This window comes from Haemaphysalis longicornis, unplaced genomic scaffold, assembly GCF_048455015.1.
Source record: "Haemaphysalis longicornis isolate Haplotype H1 unplaced genomic scaffold, Haemaphysalis longicornis Haplotype H1 scaffold_4, whole genome shotgun sequence".
Taxonomy (NCBI): Eukaryota; Metazoa; Arthropoda; class Arachnida; order Ixodida; family Ixodidae; genus Haemaphysalis; species Haemaphysalis longicornis.
This window is the reverse complement of record NW_027526361.1, coordinates 62,484,773-62,504,127: the sequence shown is the minus strand read 5'-3', so window position 1 is coordinate 62,504,127 and position 19,355 is coordinate 62,484,773. Positions and strand designations below refer to the sequence as shown.

The 19,355-nt window shown below is 48.7% G+C and overlaps 1 protein-coding gene across 1 annotated transcript in view; it reads right to left on the bottom strand.

The window, feature by feature from the left end:
* Positions 1-19,355, bottom strand: part of LOC144178834 (uncharacterized) — a 172,692-nt gene that overhangs the window by 10,209 nt on the left and 143,128 nt on the right. The window contains exon 4 of the mRNA XM_077706964.1: positions 18,573-18,749. Coding sequence (XP_077563090.1) covers positions 18,600-18,749 — 150 coding nt within the window. The 3' untranslated portion in view covers positions 18,573-18,599. The remainder of the gene's footprint in view (positions 1-18,572; positions 18,750-19,355) is intronic.

Below are 19,355 nucleotides of genomic sequence, written 5' to 3'. Positions count from 1 at the left end.
GCTCCTGTTCTGCGCTGCCCGAGTCCATTCTTTGCCTCCGAATTTTCTTATTTCATGCCTCCGTCGAGTTAATGGCCTTCCCCGTCTTCTAGGACTGTTCCTCGGTAGCCACTGGGTTATCCTAGTGGTCCAGGGGTTGTCCCTTCTCGTTACATGGCCAGCCGAAGTTCACTTCTTTATTTGAACTATTATATCTTCTACTTGGGTTTGTGCCCTGATCCCGGAGACTCGTTTCCTAATTCCGAGCTGATTTCAGGTCATTTAAATGATGATTCCAGGTCATTTAAATGATGATTTCTAATTTTGGGGCACAAGTTTTTATCAAGCCGCTTGAGGATGGAAAAAAAAAAAAGAAAAAAAAAACTGTGGTCGATTCCTCTGTCATAGGAATCGGTAAAACACGAAAGTGAAATGTGCAGCGAAATCTGCAGCTGAGCATGATTTGCGGCTCGGCGGCTGTCTTGTGGGTGTGCCTGGTGAGCGACGTCCTGCTGGCGGGTCGCTTCTGGAAAGGGTACACTGGCGTCATTTCCGTGACGGATATGACGTCAGTGAAATCTTGGTGTATCCCGGCATAAAACACTTTCGTGTTAAAATATAAAACCCGAAAACGAGCAGCCCTAAGGATAAAGTACTCTTTAGGGCTAAAAGTTGCTTCCCCGCAAGAGTACCCTGTGTGCGCGGGTGCACCTTTTACAGGCCGCTTGCTTTGTTGAACTGGCGTCATTTCCGTGACGGATATGACGTCATTGAAATCTGTGTATTCGGGAATAAAACACTGTCGTGTTAAAAAAGGTAATCACTACTTTCTAGAAGAACTATCATTGCCTAACAGTTTGGCGCGGGGCGCGGGGCAATGTTCAAAACTATATTGTTTCTGTTTAGGCCTGACTCGCGGTAGGCCAAACTGGCAAACCGATAAGCTAGTCCGTGTGTTTACAAACACGTTCGTAAGCTTTGCTCACACCCCAACTGAAACAGATTGCCCACAGCAACGAACTTCCACGGTTCAAACTGCGTCATCTTTATTGGGGTAAGAATGTTTCGCCTGAAAGCAAACCGTATTTCGCTAAACTTCTTTGCGTCATCCAAACGTCCCACTTTATTACCGTTCGGATCGAAGCGCAGAAGCATCTTCATTTTCTCTTTGTATAAAAAGCCGAGCTACAGCCGTAAACGGTACAGGATGCATTCACTTGAGCGAACTTTGTAGCATACTGCTCGCTGAAGGCTTATATTTACTGCAAAGAAGGGGGTCTTATGGAAGCATAGAAAGCTATCGAATACAGGCTGTCTGATAACAAACGCCATTTACCAGTTTTTTGTCAGAATAGCGATAGGGTTTCTCAAAAAGTCGGCGAACTAAAAACCATGAGTGAACATCATAAATGAATTAATGAGCAACATGTTTCTTTTAATTCAGTTTTGATTACGTTGGCCGGCACTTTTCAAGTCGAATAAACTTCTACGTCCAGGCAGTCCCCTTAAAGTATTAGAACTGACCACGCACTATAATATGGTCAGGTTGCGGTCAATTCGGTTTATATATTGTAACCAAAAATACAAGGCACGCGCTCACTTTAGCCACGTGACCTGTATACAGCGGCCACTTTCGGAGATGCATTGCTCGAACTGGATGTGGCGGATGTCGCCATAGTAGTGCGAGATGTGTAAATTTAAAGAAAGGCAAGTTTTGGATCAGGCTTGTCGACTGACGCACTAATAGTAGCTGTAATGATGTCGCCGCTGTCATGTCAAAATACATTGTCTCCATTTTTACAAGTAGCGGTCTTCGTGTATCCCAAAAGTAGGGCCGAGGACGCGATCTATGAAACATCGAGCCGAGACCTTCGAATGAATAAGATAAGAAAACAGACTGTTCTACACTGAGGCGGACTGAACCATTTCTCTTTTTGTTCTATTTTATCGCTCCTGGAAACATCGTACGCCACTACATTTGCATTTTGTGTATTTTATTTTACTCTACGCATCAGCTTGCGTATTCATCGGAAATGGCGCAAAGTGCTAACGGCGGCAATGCAAGAGAAACGCGCTAGACATTTACGGCACATGTATCAGCCTCTTTTTCCTGCAGCTTTCGTAGAACAAAAGAAATTCTTTCGCTAATCACTGGCGGCAATGGCATACGCTTTTTCTTCGCCGCTGTCCCTCGCTTCCTCGGCTCGCCAGCAAGTGATCAAAGCACGTCAGGGAAGATTCTACAAAGAAACAAAGCAGTAAAAATGAGCAAAAGCGCATTTTACTCCGCTAAACGCCGAGCTGCATTTCCACGTGGTAGCCGTTGCTTCGTCGGAAACTGCAGCCAGAGCCATTCGGCATTCAATGGAGCACCGGCGCCGCGTCTCTCCTTCCCTCATTTCGCACAACGAACATCGCGTTTCCTCGCGAAGCCGTAAAAGAAGAACAATACGCGCCGCATAAGCCGATAGCAGCCGAGCCAAAGGAGAAGCCGAGGCGCGAAGGAGACACGGAAAGAATCCGCGCTCGTGGCAATAAAAGCCGGCTCAAACGAGTGCTAGAGAAATTACACAAGTGGCCGACAGAGGCCGAGCTAGCGACATAAGGTGACCGGCGCCAGATGTAAGCAACCCGTCGCTTCGTGGGCCGACACTATGTGGACCAGACTACAGGGCAGCGACTTCCGGCAGACTCGCCGTGCTAAAACGCCCGGGCGAGAAACTTCAGCAAAATCAATGGTACTGATCGCCTTGGGAGCAAGAACGCCACTGTAGCGACTAATTTGGACGAACACGCTATCGTTGCATGTTAAGTCCGGCGATGACGTGCTAGAGGGACGTTTTGAAGTTCGAGGTTAACTGGTTTAATTTACAGGTAACGACATTCGCTAACACTCAAGGCGTGGGATTTCAAATGTGACCATGATTTAACAGCTCAGGGAACGAGACGAGGAGCAGAAAGGCACGGAACGAGCGCAGCCGTGTCTTTCTGAAGACACGGGACAGTGCTCGTCCCGTGTCTTTCTGCTCATCGCCTCGTTCCCTGCGCTGTTAGGTCATGATTCCAAACCAACTGGCCCAAATTTCCCTTTTGCTTCAAATGTTACACTTATTGCATGGTTGCTTTATTTGATTATTTACACGGAATCATCGTCGCAGAGACAATTTAGAACTTTACCTGTGAAATTGTGTGGACTTTTACGTCACCACGCAAAGCTTCGTGTTCACTTTTTCTTTAAATGTCTTCTTTTTCCCTCTTTCTTCTGCCCTATTTCTTTTAGGGCCTTTACTCCCTTCTCCCCATTCCCGCAGAGTAGCATGTAGGCGGGAACATGCCGGCAAACCTCTCTGCTTTCATCTAATAAAAAGCCCTCTCTCTCTCTCGGAACAGGAAAAATATTCAAATTCAAAGGTACTTGGCAGAACATATCTGACTGGCAAGGGTCTCCAGGCGTCTCCTCTGCGACTAGTCACGTCTGGCTCCGTATGCCCACGTCTGCTCTCGTCCACCCCCCAAAACAAGGAACACCTCTGTTTTATTACAAAACGTCGCTTCCCGAAGGGACGTCCCACCATAGAGGGAGTAAAGCCTATCACTGAACTCCCATTAGGCCTCCGACTGGCCCCAATAACAACCAACCGTAGATGCATGTACAAATAGTGATGTGACCCAATTCTTCCTCTCTCGTGTGGGTACACAGCTATACTTTTCTTGAACCCACGTTAGCAAACAACAAGAAATAAGAACTGACAAGCTTTCAACATTCTACAATCAAATTTCGGAGTGACCGTTTCATGTACCGCCAAAACAATCTGGGCCCCGCGCCGACAAACCCTTCGACAAACACGTCGCGCGCCTTCCCGAATACGAAGAACCCCGTGCGGGCCGCCCGAAGCACGACCGTCCATTCCTGACGCAATCCCGCCGCCACGGCGACACACATTCAAGCAAAACGGATCGAATGCACAACTTATCGCTTTGGCCAGTACAACATCGAAAGATTCCGCGGCGGGCGTCCCCATACATACTTCTGACCCCTTGAATGACCTCGAAGCTTCCGTAATGTACCGACCAGAACGCACCCCCACCCTCCACGCCCTAATGCGGTAATTACACTTGTTAACTAGACAAAAAGGGAAATTCCGGTGGTTCCACAAGAGAAACCTGGAGGGAACCTCAGTCTAAAGGGACAATCGCTCCTGACCACTACTGTGGCGGCCGACTCTATCGGTACCCTGCGACATATGCTCACTGAGAAACCACTGAAGTAAAAAAGACCGCTACGGTTGCCCTTTGCGCCTCTCACACACTGTGACTGCATCATCCCGGCCGACATGAAAACAAAGATATACAGCAAAGCTAACAAGCTAAACAGCATCGATAGATCAGCTCTTCATTAATTGATAGAGGTACTCAATCTTAACAGCCTGTCTTCCGTCCAGGCCGTTCTCAAACACACTCAACACGCCTTCACGGAAACGAAACGAGCAGACGACTTTTGCGACACTCCGCTGGACGCAAATTTAAAGGTACAGTCACTGTTCCAGAACGACATGTGGGCTAGGATATGCACGAGACTGAGTGCAGTCGTGGCTTGTCCCAAACTATGCGTGTGGCCCATCGTGAGTACGGCGAAAACAACGATACGCCAGTACGTAAGGGGTCGTCAGTCCGGTAGTGCGGCGGTTGTATCGAAGGGGGCGGCCAGATCAAAGAGCGGTGCCGTCGAGACACTTCGGCCGCGGCAGGCCGTAATTCCTGGCGGTGCAACCTGGCCAGAGGAGAGGCAGGCGAGCGTGTGTTGCGCGCATGATTTACCGGGATCGCCCTCGCCAGCCGCGGGAGAGAGAGAGAGCCGGCGGTCGCACTCTGGGGCGACTGAGGCAGCAGCACTCAAAGTAGGGGGGCAAAGAAAGGCAGCGAAGAGAAGAACGCTTTTCTCGAGAAAAAAAAAAGGATGACGGACGGTTTTGAAGCGCCAACCACGGAATATCGGGCGAAAGCGGCATGCATTCCTACGTATAAAGTGTTGTCCAATGCACCACCGCGGTCTACTGCGTAGGCGTGCAGCACGAGAGTATGCGCGCAGGATTTAGAGTGGGCGCTGATTGGTCGGACTTGCTTACCCAATACCAATTCGGTGTGCGTCACAACGATTTTCTACGCCTCACATACGTTCCATGAAACATAGATATCTAAGACTTTTTCCCTAAAATCGCACGACTGCTAAGTTCTTTCTGTTTTCATCAACTATGGACGTACACACACGCACCTACGAGAGACGTGTTTCGGGTCATAGATCGACATGCATACGTCAGTCATCACTTCCCGCACTCACTGCGTTCCTCCGGTATTCTCGACAATAATTTGCAGCTATTACACTTTATCTTAATGTTGCTCTCCGTTTATTTCCTTCGCATAAGGAGAGAAAGAAAGATCTGCTGGGCTCTAAAGTGAGAAGGGACGGGTGCGACGTGGTGTATAAGCGCTTTAGCCGCTGCCCCAATTTATGTCGTCGGTTTCTACTGTTACGCATTTTTCCGAGACTTATGCTTTTGGTATTTCTACATCTGGGCGGCCCGCCGTTTTTCATGGGCCCCTTTTCAGGCGTGGCGCGACGGACGCCCCCGCGGCATCCAGCAGCCACCGTTGTTAACAGCGCGCTCTTGTAAAGAATGTGCGGGCACGTTTCTTCCAGAGACTAGAGGCAGGACACATGGCGAGATGAGCAGGGCGGGTGAGGGGAGAAGAAATAACGGTTTCGGCGAACTGGTGGTGTGAAGTGTGATATCGTTCCTGTTGCGGGGCTTTATAGAAACTAAACACTGTTTCTAAACGCCCCCACACCTCCGCCTCCTCACGGATGGATTTTAGTTGGCGCAAAAAAAAAAAAAAGAAAGAAAGAAAGCAGTTGGGGGCGAAGGTGACTCGTATTTCATCCGGTGTACGGAGTTGCAGCGGTGGTTTATCGTGTTTCTTCGCGCTTGAAGCCGAGGATAAGTGCGCCTGTTATGAGCGGCCCCCGTTGATGGTCATGTCGCCGCAGACGCTTGATCAGCAATGCAGAAGCACCCGCCGCGGTGGCTCAGTGGCTAAGGCGTTGTGCTGCTGAGCACGAGGACGCGGGTTCGACTCCCGGCCACGGCGGCCACTTTTCTGCTGGAGGCGAAAAGCAAAAAATGCCCGTGTGTACGAGATTTCCGCGCACGTTAAAGGCGCCCAGGTGGTCGAAATTCATCCGGAGCCCTCCACTACGGCGCGCTTCATCGCCTGCGTTGCGTCGGCACGTTAAACCCTACAATCAATGAGCAATGCACGGGCGCTTGGTGCGCAAAAATGCAGGCGTGAGCATTCCCAAAACATTCTGCAAGAAACCACTGTGTCCGCTCATTTGGAGTAGCGGCACCCGGGCGTACTATAGTCCTATAGTGCGTTCCATATAATAGACATGCTTCTATAACTGTGACACCAACTGGTCTCCTCCCAAAGGGTGCCGAAAATATCTGAAGAAGCGGGTTCTTGAGTACTATGCCTGGACGGCGTTCCAGCGAAGTCCTTTTATTGCGATCTGTTTTATCAACGTCATTTCGTACAAATTTAATGCTTTACTTTTATCTAGCAAGAGATGAGAACGTCAAAACGAGTGAGCAGTAAGAAAGAGGTTTTTGTGTACCAAATATATATATATATATATATATATATATATATATATATATATATATAAATATATATATATATATATATATATATATATATATATATATATATATATATATATATATATATATATATTTATATATATATATATATATATCCAAGTACTTCCGATGGCCTAAACCGTTCCGATGACGTCCACTTCTGCGAACCTCATGGCCCAGGTGTGTAGCTTCAACGCGTAAAAATTCGACTCGAGCTTGATGAGCGACTGCAGAAGCGCGAGGAAGCCATTAAAATTAGGTGTGAGGAGAGAGAGAACCAAAGCAATAAAAAATTGCAAGCAACCACATTTTCCACCACTAAAAAGAAAGGTACACAATCATAGGCTGGTGTTCGAGAACTTAGTTCCTTCAACAATTGATGGGGATGGGAAAATAGGAGAGACATTTGAAAAGATAACGCGAATGTTTTACAATGAGCAGTACAAATTCAAAGATCAAATATTAATAAATAAACAATAAAATAGGGGTCTCTTCAACCGACACAAAAGTCTTGAGTATTGCACTCGAGAAATCGCATTAGTTGAGGACAGCGTCAAAGCCAATTCTAAGTGGCTTCGGCGCTGTAAGCGACATTAAAGCCTTCAACGTGGTAAAAACAGAGGAAATATAGTAAATATAGAAGGAAGTTCATTGCAACAAAGAAGAGAATACTTGGTATAGATCACATGCTGCTCATTGAAGGATTTGAAGTGTTCAACAGTGTTCAACAGTGTACAAATGAACAGTGTTCGATTGTAATTAAATAGTGTACACAGATGTATGACCGACGCACTAAGTTCAGAAAACGTTCCTATCTGATAGAGACGTTCAAATACTGCAGTGTCGCCAAAGACGAAATCGAATGACTCTGAACGGAATGAGGACAGAAAAAACAACGGTCAGGCAGCTTTTAAAGCTGGCCACGTAGTTTGTGACAATGCTGACGTAACTTCAAAGCTAAAAAAAGACATATCAAAGCGTTAAACGGCAGTCCAGTAACCCTGGTGTCAAGTTCGTTACGGCTCGAATATTTAACCGAACCTAAGTGAAATCTTCAACTTTTCCCACCTTGAATGCAGGATGAGCTTAGGAAGTGTTTCTCAACCATTAACAATATTCATGTAACCACAAATAAGCATAAAAATCTGAGAAATAAATCAAAGTTCTCCGCATTTATGTTATGAGTCAGTAAAAACTACAGCATCCAACGAAGCACTGTGATAAAGCCCCGAAAGAACAAAAAACTCGCATAGCTTTCCTGAAGACTGTACGGGCATGTTAATACACAAAAAATCCCCGGCCACCTCCACTAACGTGAAACCTGAGGAGGAGCGAAGCATGCACTGTATGAGTGTATTTTTTTGGCTCCTTGGCGTTTTTGCCAACGGAGATGAAACCGTTGGGAGGTACAGGTATACAGCTTTGCTGCAAAATGCTCTTGTCTTTGGAGCACGAAGCTCTCTAGCGCGAGGCGTAAACTAGTGTGCCCGTGTATTTCTAGTACGCGTTAAGAGGCGCTCTAGCGCGAGGCGTAAACGAGTGTCCCGGTGTTTTTTAGTACGCGTTACGTTCTAGCGCGAGGGGTAAACGAGTTTCCAGGTGTTTTAGTACCGTGTATACATGAGACGATGATTACGACGACGACGGCGACAGGAAGCGCCAACAGCCCCAGTCCCTAAGGGGTTTCGTCCCTAAAACAACCACACGATCCTCCCTATGAAGTCCGTTAGATAAACATACGTGACCCCTCCAAGCTTCTTCAGTTTTTTTAGAACACTAGATCGCACTGGACGGCAAAAGATTGCGGATATTACAAACTTATAAGCAACACGACACGATAGTCTCTTAAGACGTCTTTTCGACGCCATCCTCTAAACTCAATAATGCTCATTTTGTACCTAAGGTTCGCTTTTCCGCATCACGAGCAAAACTGCAGCGAAACACCCTTTACAGAAAGCTGTCGTGTAGGACGGGACTATACTGTTATATATGCTTTCCCGCAAGACAGAAGTAGAGACATAGAAAAAGGAAAAGATCCAGACAAAAAAGAAATAGGTAAAATGAATTGGCGAAGAAAAGGATAGATGGAAAGACGGAGGTAACAAGGATAAGGGAATGGAAGCGGTGAAGAGACGCAAAAATTTTCATGCCTTTTATTTGGATACAAATCCGTGTTAGGTTGGGAAGGAAATGATGTTTTCTACTGCGGAAAGCAGATGCTTTTCTATGCCCTCCCGACGAACAAAAAGAACAGAATTAAGGGTAGGATCGAAGTAGCACCAGTCAAACTCTTTTACAAATACCCCAGCTATGTTTACACCTATAAAGAGAAGGGAGGGCAAGAACAAGAGCCTAGACAAAAGAGAATCAGGAAAATAGGAATCATCTTCCAACAATATCCTGTGCAGGTAACTTGCAACTATTGTGAAAGCTTCAGATACACCTGGTCACTGGCGGCAGCTTCACATGTTCCCGCCCGCAGTGACGCGGTACTACCCAGCGAAAACATCTGCAATCTCCACCCCCAAATGGTTTGCGCGATGCATATCGGTCTTCCAGCTCCGCTGAACACTTGCTATCTGATAGAGGCCGTAGCCAACGGTTTTTAGGAAAACATCACGGGGACCAGGAGGGTCGCTATCGCTTACGTTTACCTTATCAGCATCACCCACCAGTATCAGCTTAATGATGACGGTCAGAAGGCACACTTATCGTCGTCTTATCAGCGATTTCGAGCCCTTTACTTCGAATAGCTGGATAGGCGGGACTTCTATGCAGACAACAACTGTTACAGCACGCAGTGGTCCCCGCAGAAGCGATTCTGGAGACCGAGCGCCGCAGAGGAGCCACAGCACGCGCAGTATCGGCTTCGTTACAGGTCCCTACGCAACAGCCTTGCGGGTATCACGATACACGGGACAGCGCATTCCATTGGCGTGGCGTCAACGGACAGGCCAACGTAGCGTCTGCATTGTTGGTGCTGCCGCGGCACGTGACTTAGCGCAGTTAAACGTTCGATCGACGGTCGTAGCAACGTACGACTCCACGTAATTCGAAAAGGCGAGGTACGGCAACTACATCGGACGTTGCTTCCACGGGGCCATGAACACTGCTCCGTACGAGAGGTTCAAAGCGGTTCGAACCGTCTCAATGCGGGTCTGATGCGAATACTAAGAAAGAAAGCTCACACTAACGCGCAAGACTTGGAGGTAGCCGAGCTGTAGCAAACCTTCACGACCATCACGAAGGTTTAAGTCCGCGATTGCAGCCGATTTCCTTCTTCTTCACTGCCGCAACGACCTTTACTCCATCATTGTTGCTATAAGTGTGAGCTTCGTTTATTTTTATTTTTTTTGGAAGTGACAATCATTGCACATCACCTTGCAAGGGCGCACGCTATGACCTGTCTTACTCGTTATGAGCAAATATTGACACGAATACGGCGAACGCTGGAGTCTTTCTCGTTCCGAGCAAGTGCTGCCGCGATAATAGCGAACGCTGGAGTTTTTTTTTTCCTTTTGGCCAGTCTTTGCCAATCTCCCTAAGTGGGTATGCTTGGCTTGACAAACGCGCGCCGGGGACGCTGGGCGTGCGTCGCGAGGGACGCACACAGGAACAAAAACAACAACAACAACACGAGCGCTAGGCATTTGCTTGGTTTTGTTAACTGCCGGGCGGTCACCGCGACGCCCACGCTTACGCGCGCGTGGCTCGGCAATTTCTTGGTATTTTTTAACTGCGGGCACGAAAAATTACAACTTTGATAAACAGCTTCGCTCTTAAAACACCGAAGTTATCGCTCTTCGACTGTTGCGCGTTTTTCTGCCTTCGCTTCCCATCCGATCGGCGCGCATGGTATCCGCATATGTGCGACTGCAGCGAGTGGTCTTTTGGCTTCCGCTTGCATTCGCTTTCAGCCTTCTGTACATAACAATCGCATAAACAGATGCTGGTACTCATGGCAAAAACGACACCTCCACAAGCATTTGACTCCAATGTTCCCATTGCTTCTATCTTTTCAATATTGCAGACTTTCTCTGGATCATGGGACAACCCTTACTTTGCAGAGCGATTGTTGTAGAAGCTGATCAGCCACCGATGAAATCCAACATCAAACAAAGCAGGCGCACGCCGTCTGGAGTGCCGATTCTCCAGACGGCCAAGCATTTCAATGACCTGCGACGTCTGCGTATAAAATGACACGAACTCAATTGCACTATTCTCTTGGGTTCAAACTTATGCCGTGTCTAATGGCAGTCCGTACAACTTGGCTGCATTTAGTCCACGCCGATGCGACCGGCTAGAGGCGACACAGGCCGCGGCAGAATTCTATTTTTTTCTGGCGCTTTATAAAATAGCACGCGCCCTGAAAAGTGGGGGCACGGACGACCTGCGTAAGCAGAGAAGTATGCTGTTTCTTGGCGCTTCAGCGCAAGCCGTGATCAAGACAGTCGGTTCGGAGATTATGTCTCCGCGGCGCAGTGCAGACACCAGGCAAGGAAGGGATCGCTGAGTGGCGGCGATCGAGGCACAAAAGACACACACGTGGAGGCGAGACAAGCGACGCGGCGACCTTTTTCACTCAGCACAGCATAAGGCCTCAAGTCTGAGAACCGAGTTTGTAATGAACGTTTTCAACGCTTGATCTTACCATACCTACTGGCCGAGCTCAAGAAACGTCAGCGCAGAGGATATCCTCCGGAATACGGGTTGACGATGAAGAGAGGGCCAGCGTGAAAGGTCCCCCAAGCATCGTTGCCTATGGGTGGTGTCGCAACGGCTGGTTCCACCTTTGTCTAAAAACGGGGACCGCACGCCTCTCGGATGCGTCGGCCGCGGCAATAATCCTCGGCCGACGCTCTCTCGCGTACAGACAGACGCAAACACTGGCGGCTCCTACACACGGCGTATTCGGCGTCGGCAGCGTCGTAGAAGAAGAGGCTTTTATGCACGCATTACGCCTCGTCCGGCGGGCTGGAGAGACAAGAGGGATTATCCGACCAAGGCGGCCATTTAGCGGGGAAAGGAACGGGGAAAAAAGAAGAATTGCCGCTGTTGCCGGATAACTCGTGGGCGTAGAGGCTGCCGTCGGCGACTCCACGAGGCGACCTCTCTCCTTTTGATGCGAGGCAGGAAGGAACACTGAGGAGTGATTTATCGTTCGTTTCCGAAGTGCAAAGGCCTGGGACTAGGTTTTGGGCACCGTCATCGTGACCCCTGATACCGCGCACTACCGCCGGCTCTCCCTTTGATCGACTTTCTCCGTTAATCCCTTTCGCGCGCTCGTGCGTGCGTGCGTGCGTGCGTGCAGGCTCATCACAAATGAATGTACATGATATATATCTTTAACATCGCTTGGGTGTTCTCTAGGTGTTGTGGCGTTCGAACTTCCTCTGACTGCGTTTTGTTAATTTAACAAGTGACTATTCTGCGCAACGCGAGAAAGTTTTCAGGGTACATCATTGTTGCCCCAAGAAGAAAGTGAAGCAATCACGGCCACGTATAGGTGTCATGCAATTGCCCATCAGTTGCGAGTTCAGAAGCCAGAACGGATGACGGAGCGTACGTCAGAGATGACGTCAGATCATGTAACCATGTTAAGTTAAGGTCAGCCGGGCGTTCTAAAACTATGGCTGGGCGACGTACTACATAGAGGTCAGTAATACTAAACTACACATTAGCCTTTATAAATGGTTTCTGAAAAACAGTGGGGCTACTTTATTCAGACTGACTACAGCACTTATACCTTACACTGAATATTAAGTTAGTATAACTGTTCGTTAAGTGGTCCTAATATTTGATCATTCGTCACTGTGGTAGCTCGGTACGTGAACGAAGTGGCATAACCGACGAAGAAGGGAAAAATCGTTGAAGTCTCCACAAAGAAAGCTTTGAAACAATAGACAGAATCTGCCGCGACTGGAGATGCATAGGCCACTGAAGGAATATAAACGGCTCAGGACGGACAAGTAACGAAGGGGGAGATTAAAGTTCACGACATGGGGGCATAAAACTGCCTCCACTCTGATACAAACAGGAAACGGCCAATTTCACCCCATGCGCGTTGTGGAAATATTTACTCCGTGTATGACGTGCAGCGGCGCTCGCGTTATATACGCTAGCAACAACGAACGTGCATTCTTGTTCCGGTGAGACGTCGATGCATGCGTGGGCCATCTTTGAGAGCCGCGGCCAGATGGCCCCCAGACTGAGTTGAGAGATTTGGCGGTCGGCTCGTGCTCGAGAGCGCTGCGCGCGATCGGACGACACTCCAACGAAACGGGGATAAAGTTTCACGCGCTTTCATCCTTATCCTATCCCGTTTTATTTTGTATACACGCGCCGCCAACTGTGGAGTCCTTCGCCTCTAACGCTTGTAAGGGTGTTGAAGCAAGAAGACCACGCACCCCCAACCCTTTCCGAGCTAGCCAGCGGCGTCTGCACACCCAGCGTGACGGTGATTTACGCTGTGTTGATAGAACGGGCGCAACGTGGCGATGAAGGAACGTGGTTGCCGTAAGGAATTCCGACAATTAAACGCATCTACTAGTTCTTCGCACGTGCTGAGGTTACGGCTGTGCGGTCTGGGCTTGGCCATTGGGTTTGGTCTTACTGTACTACGCGCCTACGTGTATTCTAAGGACATATTAGGTAACTTCGACGACATCTTGGGGCTGACGAAATCTTAACTCACTGCGTCGGAGTGAAATACTTTGGAGATACAAGCATTCGCAACTAAGTCCCGCATTAATACGGGCTTAAAAAAATCGGAACAAAAACAAAACAAAAATTTCTTGAACAACCCTCCTCAAGTAGGCAATTCGGCCGTAAGGTGATGCCACTGGAAGCCAAACCAGTGCGTTCTCGGAGCATAATAAGAACAGAAATGACGGGCGCAAAAATGCCGCAAATGAACAAAAGAGGGGGAAGGGGGGATTTTTAAGGGTTATATCTGCTCGTGAGCTCTGCACTTTCTTTCTACAAAAATCAGGTGCTCATACAGTGGACTTTTGTCAATTCTACCTAGGTTCACGCAATGGTGTCACTCAAAGCAATCAAATTTAAAGGCTTCTTCGCGGCTTCAAGCTGTGTGTTTTGACTTTGATTCATTTGATTTCCCGCTTGATTCGGATAAATTTTAACTGTCCTATCACGGTGAACTTACAAAGAGTTGACTTAGCCAGACCGAGCGCACACAAACAAATTCACCCGATTCTATTGAAAGTGTATATATACTCGACTCCTGTTGATACGATGTCCACAGGGCTGCAAAATTCTTCGAACTAAATGAACTTCCAATTAAACAGAAAGCGCAATAACAGCATTGCCGTTAGTACGTAACACTTTTTCCTCCCTTGTTGATTTTTTTTCAAAATATCGACTTTCTTCGGCAGTTCGAGCGTACCACACAGTTTGCCCTGATAGTTCAGACATCGCTGAATGCGAATCTTGAAGTGGCCACCATGCATACTGCTCATATGGAGCTGTGCGAAACAAAGAAGGTTGACAGCCTAAAAACAGAGAGAGGCGTACGCTGGCGCTAGTATCGGCTGACCTGTCGCTTTACGACTGTTCGCTGTATCAGTTGCGATAGCGCTGACATAGCGCAGAGAACGGCAATGTTTTGACGCTTAAAAATTTTATCGAGATATGACGGTCAACTTGATGCTTTTTTTCGAAATAACTCCTACTTAACCGATATACTGGGTTTTAGCTTCGAATTATCGAGCGATTTCTTCTATTGAATTGCACGTAAAATTGCCCGTGCCAGAACATCGATTCTAATTAACCGAGAATTTTAATTAACCATTTCGGTCCAGGCGATGGCAACTGACGCCATCAGAGGAAAGTTCCTCTAGCGCATAGAGAACAGAACGAAAACTTCTAGTTTTCTGCGGAATTATTTTTCGAGGATGCCTATTGCGATGGGCGTCACCGTTGTTGCGTTTTAGCGCAGCCGGACGCTTCACAAGAAGCAGCTCCGGTGAAGACGAAATTACAACATCGCGGCTAAAAAAAAAAAAAAAAACGGAGGCCCTAGCTTTGTTCCCAAGCTTGTAAACCTATAAAAACGTTCACTAGGAAGCTTATTTTTTGTTTATAGGCCCATGTGGTCATAAAGTTTATAAAAGAATGCAAAAGAAGATGTGGCTGCTCAACGTAAGATTTTTATTTCCCGCATGTCCTAATTGTCTCATTAATAAATCAGTTAATAATTGCTCTACCAGCTGTATATTTGTTTGTGGGCCTATGTGGACCTAAAATGCAAGAAAACACACACAAAACATTGTTTTGCTTGAAATAAAAAAAAATCAGGCTGAAAGGATTAGGAGACTTCGAATCATCGAGAGTCGACTGTATTCTTTTTTGCGCCCCTTTCTTACCTCACCTTCAAGGCAAATCTGGCATAAAAAAGGTCTTACCTCAAGACGTACAGTCCTCAAAAGTGTTAACCACAACAAGGAAGTGGGTGTCAGCCTATGCACAGAGCGGCTGTTCACGATACTGCGCGGTTTATCAGCAAGGTGGTGCGCATGCACCGCAGCTGAAGGATAAAGGGCATCCTCGCCAGCGTCGATTATCAGCCGGCGAAGATGCACCGGTGGCTATCGTAAGCTGCCGCTCTGTGCATGGGATAGCACCCGCTTCTTTATTGTTGTTAACACTTTTGAGGACTGTACAGTTAAACCTTGGGATGTTGTGCTGTACTTCAATGATCGCATATATCCTATAGTCTTATCGTTACATCTAAAGAACTTTTGTTTTGTATTTTCGCCAGCAAAAGAACGTTCACATTAATCAGAAAGCGCATTTTGGAAACGCAAGGTCATTTATAGCACAGCTTATATTTGCGCATCAAGGTTTCTCAGCTTTCTCCAAAACAAAACGGATATCCAGTGAGCTCCTCTCCAAGCCTTGCCACCGCGTTCACGTTCTGCTATGGCCAGGGAGAAGGGCCTCGCGAGCCGGCACTCACTGCGCAAGGTCTGGGGACTTCCCTTGGAGCGCGCCGGAGATCCACGTGGGATCATTGATAGCTCCCCTCCCCCCAAGAATAGAAGCTTGTAATAAAAAATGGCTGGCGATTACCGCACTCCCTAATGCGGAATTTGTGCGCAGCGCGAACTGCAGTTTTCTCGGTCACGGCGCATATACTGCTGGGTCTCAGGAAGTGATCGGGTAATCACCCGCCAAACCACAGAAGCGGACGCTTAAGTGCTTCGCACTAAAAGTATTCCTTCTACCCCTCCCAAGCCGTCCCATCAAATTCTTCGCGCTAACTCGAGCGGATCCGTATAATTGGTAAGCTATAGCACGCATAGTTTGAAGCTGTCATATTCCTAAACTATGGGGCAGAAAGCTACAACCTAGCGATACGCAAAAAAAAGATGGCTACCCAAGCATCGAGACACTCATCGCCCCCCCCCCCCCCCCTCACGCCCAAGAAGTGTCAGGTATGTCCTGTTGCATAACATACGCCGACCAACGATTCACCACGCACTACGAAGCCACCCACGCCGCCCAGCGTAAACGTTTTCTTCGCACCTGCCGCCTCGTTGCTCCGAGTCCCGGGCTCGGACATTGCGCGCACCCAAGCGCACATCCGCCTGCGACTTACCAGGCGTAGCGAATTCCCGAGAACAGACGCCGGGCAAACTGCCGTAAATAAGCCAATGTTTCCCGTACGGAGACCGCACGAGAATGTAGCTCTTCTTCCGCCGCCTTCTCGCGTCCACTTTCCCCTCACTCCTTCATCTATCCATACATGCGAACTGCCTCCCAGGCGTTGTTTCTCGTCGCCTTTAACCCGCGCGATGCGGCAGTCACTACGCGGAATTTCCGCGAGACAGCACCCTCAGCCGCTCGCTCGCGGGGCTGGCTTTCCGGGAAGCACTACACTCCACTCAAGCCACAGGTCGACCGCGTGCTTGGTTGCGGTCCGCCTGCGGCGATGCCGCGGCAACGCCGGCTCGCAGTCGCTCGCCGCAGGGCTCCACGCGGCGCTGGCTATATAGCCGTGTCTCGCGCCGCATATTTATGTTTCTGGGCGAAAAAGCGCGCCGTGAAACTCGCACGCGATCACATAAGTCGCTCAGCGCGAGTTTGGTTAAAACGCCGCCCTGCGACCCCCCCCCCCCCCCCTCGTCCGTCCCTGGCTCCATTCTGTTCTTTTTTGCGCTACGCGAACCGATTCCTTGGCGCGATGCGGCCGTTTCTGAGGAGGCCACCGCCGCGCCCGGTGGCGGTGGTGGCGGAAATAAGTTATGCGGGGATAAACTTCTCGAGCCTCGCGTTTAGTCTCCCCCTCTCTGCGTCGTACGAGCTGAGCCGCGCGTGCCTCTTCGCTGCGCCGCGAGGTTTCGATTTGACTGCGAGAAGCGTAATTCTCGCCCTTTGGTTGCGCGCCGGCGGGGTTCACAGGCGTGTTTGAAAGACTTGTGGCGGAGCCGCCTCCACCTTGTGAGGAAAAAAAAAAAAAGAACAAGGCCATGCACCCAAGAGGCAATGTTCTCTCTTGTTACTCGTGTTTTTTTTTTTTTCTCTTGAGGTCGTTCTCTCCCTTTTAAAAACGATAGTATTTCTTGGGCTACTTAAACGCAGAAATTTCGGTCTGTCTTTATGTCTGTATGTCTGTCTGTCTGTGACTCGCTTCAGCCACCCGGCCAAAGTGAAAAATTACTCCCACCTCTCCTCGCGGGAACCCCTGTGTAGACGCGACGCATAGGGGGTTCCGTTGTTGTTTCCGTTAGGTTGATTCTCCCATCGCGTGAAACGTGCCGTGAACCCCCTGCCGCGGCTATGACGCAACGTGGCGCGGCTGTGACGCAACACAATCCAACACAATCCACTTTAATCCAATCCAAGTCAAGCCAAGCCAATCCAATCGAATCCAATCCAATGCCCCTCGCGAGAAAATGTTCGCTATCGGAGAGGAGAGGGGGTGAGCGGCGGAGAGCGCAGCTCGCGCGGCGAGGAGAATGGGTAAGGGGTGTGGACGGACAACGACAACGCCGTATGGAGGGACAAGGCGAGTGAATGAGATGCCGTCGCATCTAAAAAAGCAGAATCTGCGCAATAGTCTTACATACTCACAGCCGAATCCAAACGGCTAAGTACGATGTTAATGTCCATACTCGTCAACATTGTTGAACAAGAAGAAAACATTACGCAAATATAAGGCAGAAAGTCAATACGTGAGTGATATTTGCAGTGTTCCTTTATGAAAAACTCACGGACGCATGGTTTTTGCAAATGAATTACTACGTCAACTGCAGAAAACCGCCGCCTGCTATTGCCCGAGCTACCTGGCGGCATTTAAAAAATCAAACGGAAACAGCAACGAAAGGCTCCACTGGATAGGTTCCACGTTCCCCTTGGAACGCTCGTGGAGTAGGGCAACGTGGTTCTGGGTGCCTCGATACACGCGCGTCTCTGCCGCACGGCAGCGCTGGCATTGGGGCCCCCGACTTAGAGCAGTGAAACGCGGTAAATTTAAATTGACTTGAGCAAACCACTAGAGCAAATTACCACTCCTAATTAAATCCCTTCCCTATATATCGAATGTTTGTTGTACAGGTGCCGTCATAAGTAATTTGAACAAGGATTTGTGAATATCACAACATATCTGTCTTACTGACTTTATGACAGCCATTACCGGTTTACAGGAAGCTTTTTCTATGAGGAAGGACTCCTTAAAACGCAGACAAATGCAGTCAGGCAGTTTAGGTAAGGATAACTTTCTGTAAATTTACGAGACCGTGTTCTGATTACTTTTGACGACACCTGTTCATGTAACGGGACTGCTAGGGGCGACAGCCTGCATCTGATGCGAACTCCTACCCAGCCACCTCTTCCTTCCCCGACGAGGCGTAGGGACGAAAACGGGACGCTCACCCCGTCGTTGATGGAACAGCGTCCGGCTCAGCGCACGTCCTTGACCCTGGCGAAGCTGAGCGGCGTGGCGAGGGCGGCCTCTGCAGTGAACGCCAGCGTCGTTGCCGACTCCTTGGCGCTGCGGGGCCGCTCGCTCTCCGACAGGTCGCTCGACTCGTCGTTGGGCGGAGTCGCCGACTGCGAGCATTGAATACAGACCACACACGTGCACGTCAAACTACAAAGTATCTCTTCCTACGCACAGAACCCCTATAGTGCGGTGCGTGTATCGACGTGCGCACAAAATTTTACTGTACCTGAGCGGAGAAAAGAAGTTACTTTGAAGAATTAGGTATGCGAGGAGGCAGATACGAGTTAAATAGTCGCCACTGGAAGTCACATGGACATAACGTCATTAACGGAAGAGACACTATAGGTACTTGGCGTACGAACCGTCATCACAAGCAGTACCACAGCTTATGAGGACATATTTGCCCCTTATTCCACGATAACCACCCCACGTCAGTGTGCGGTAATGAAGGGCAGAGGTGGAGAAAGCAGCGTAGCCGCCAGGCAGTCGCAACGCTTGTCCTGGCTACGATACCACACACATCGTAATAGAATATACTGCTAAACCAATGCTACCAATGCAATACCTTCCCAACGAGGCGGCCCGCTCACTCACCCATGACGCAATACGGTCACAAGATGCCTAACCACAAAATTTAAAGAATATCCGCCACAATAATCATTTACCTCCCGAACACAAGGTTAAGCCTGTTTGCGGAAAAGGAAACAGAATCA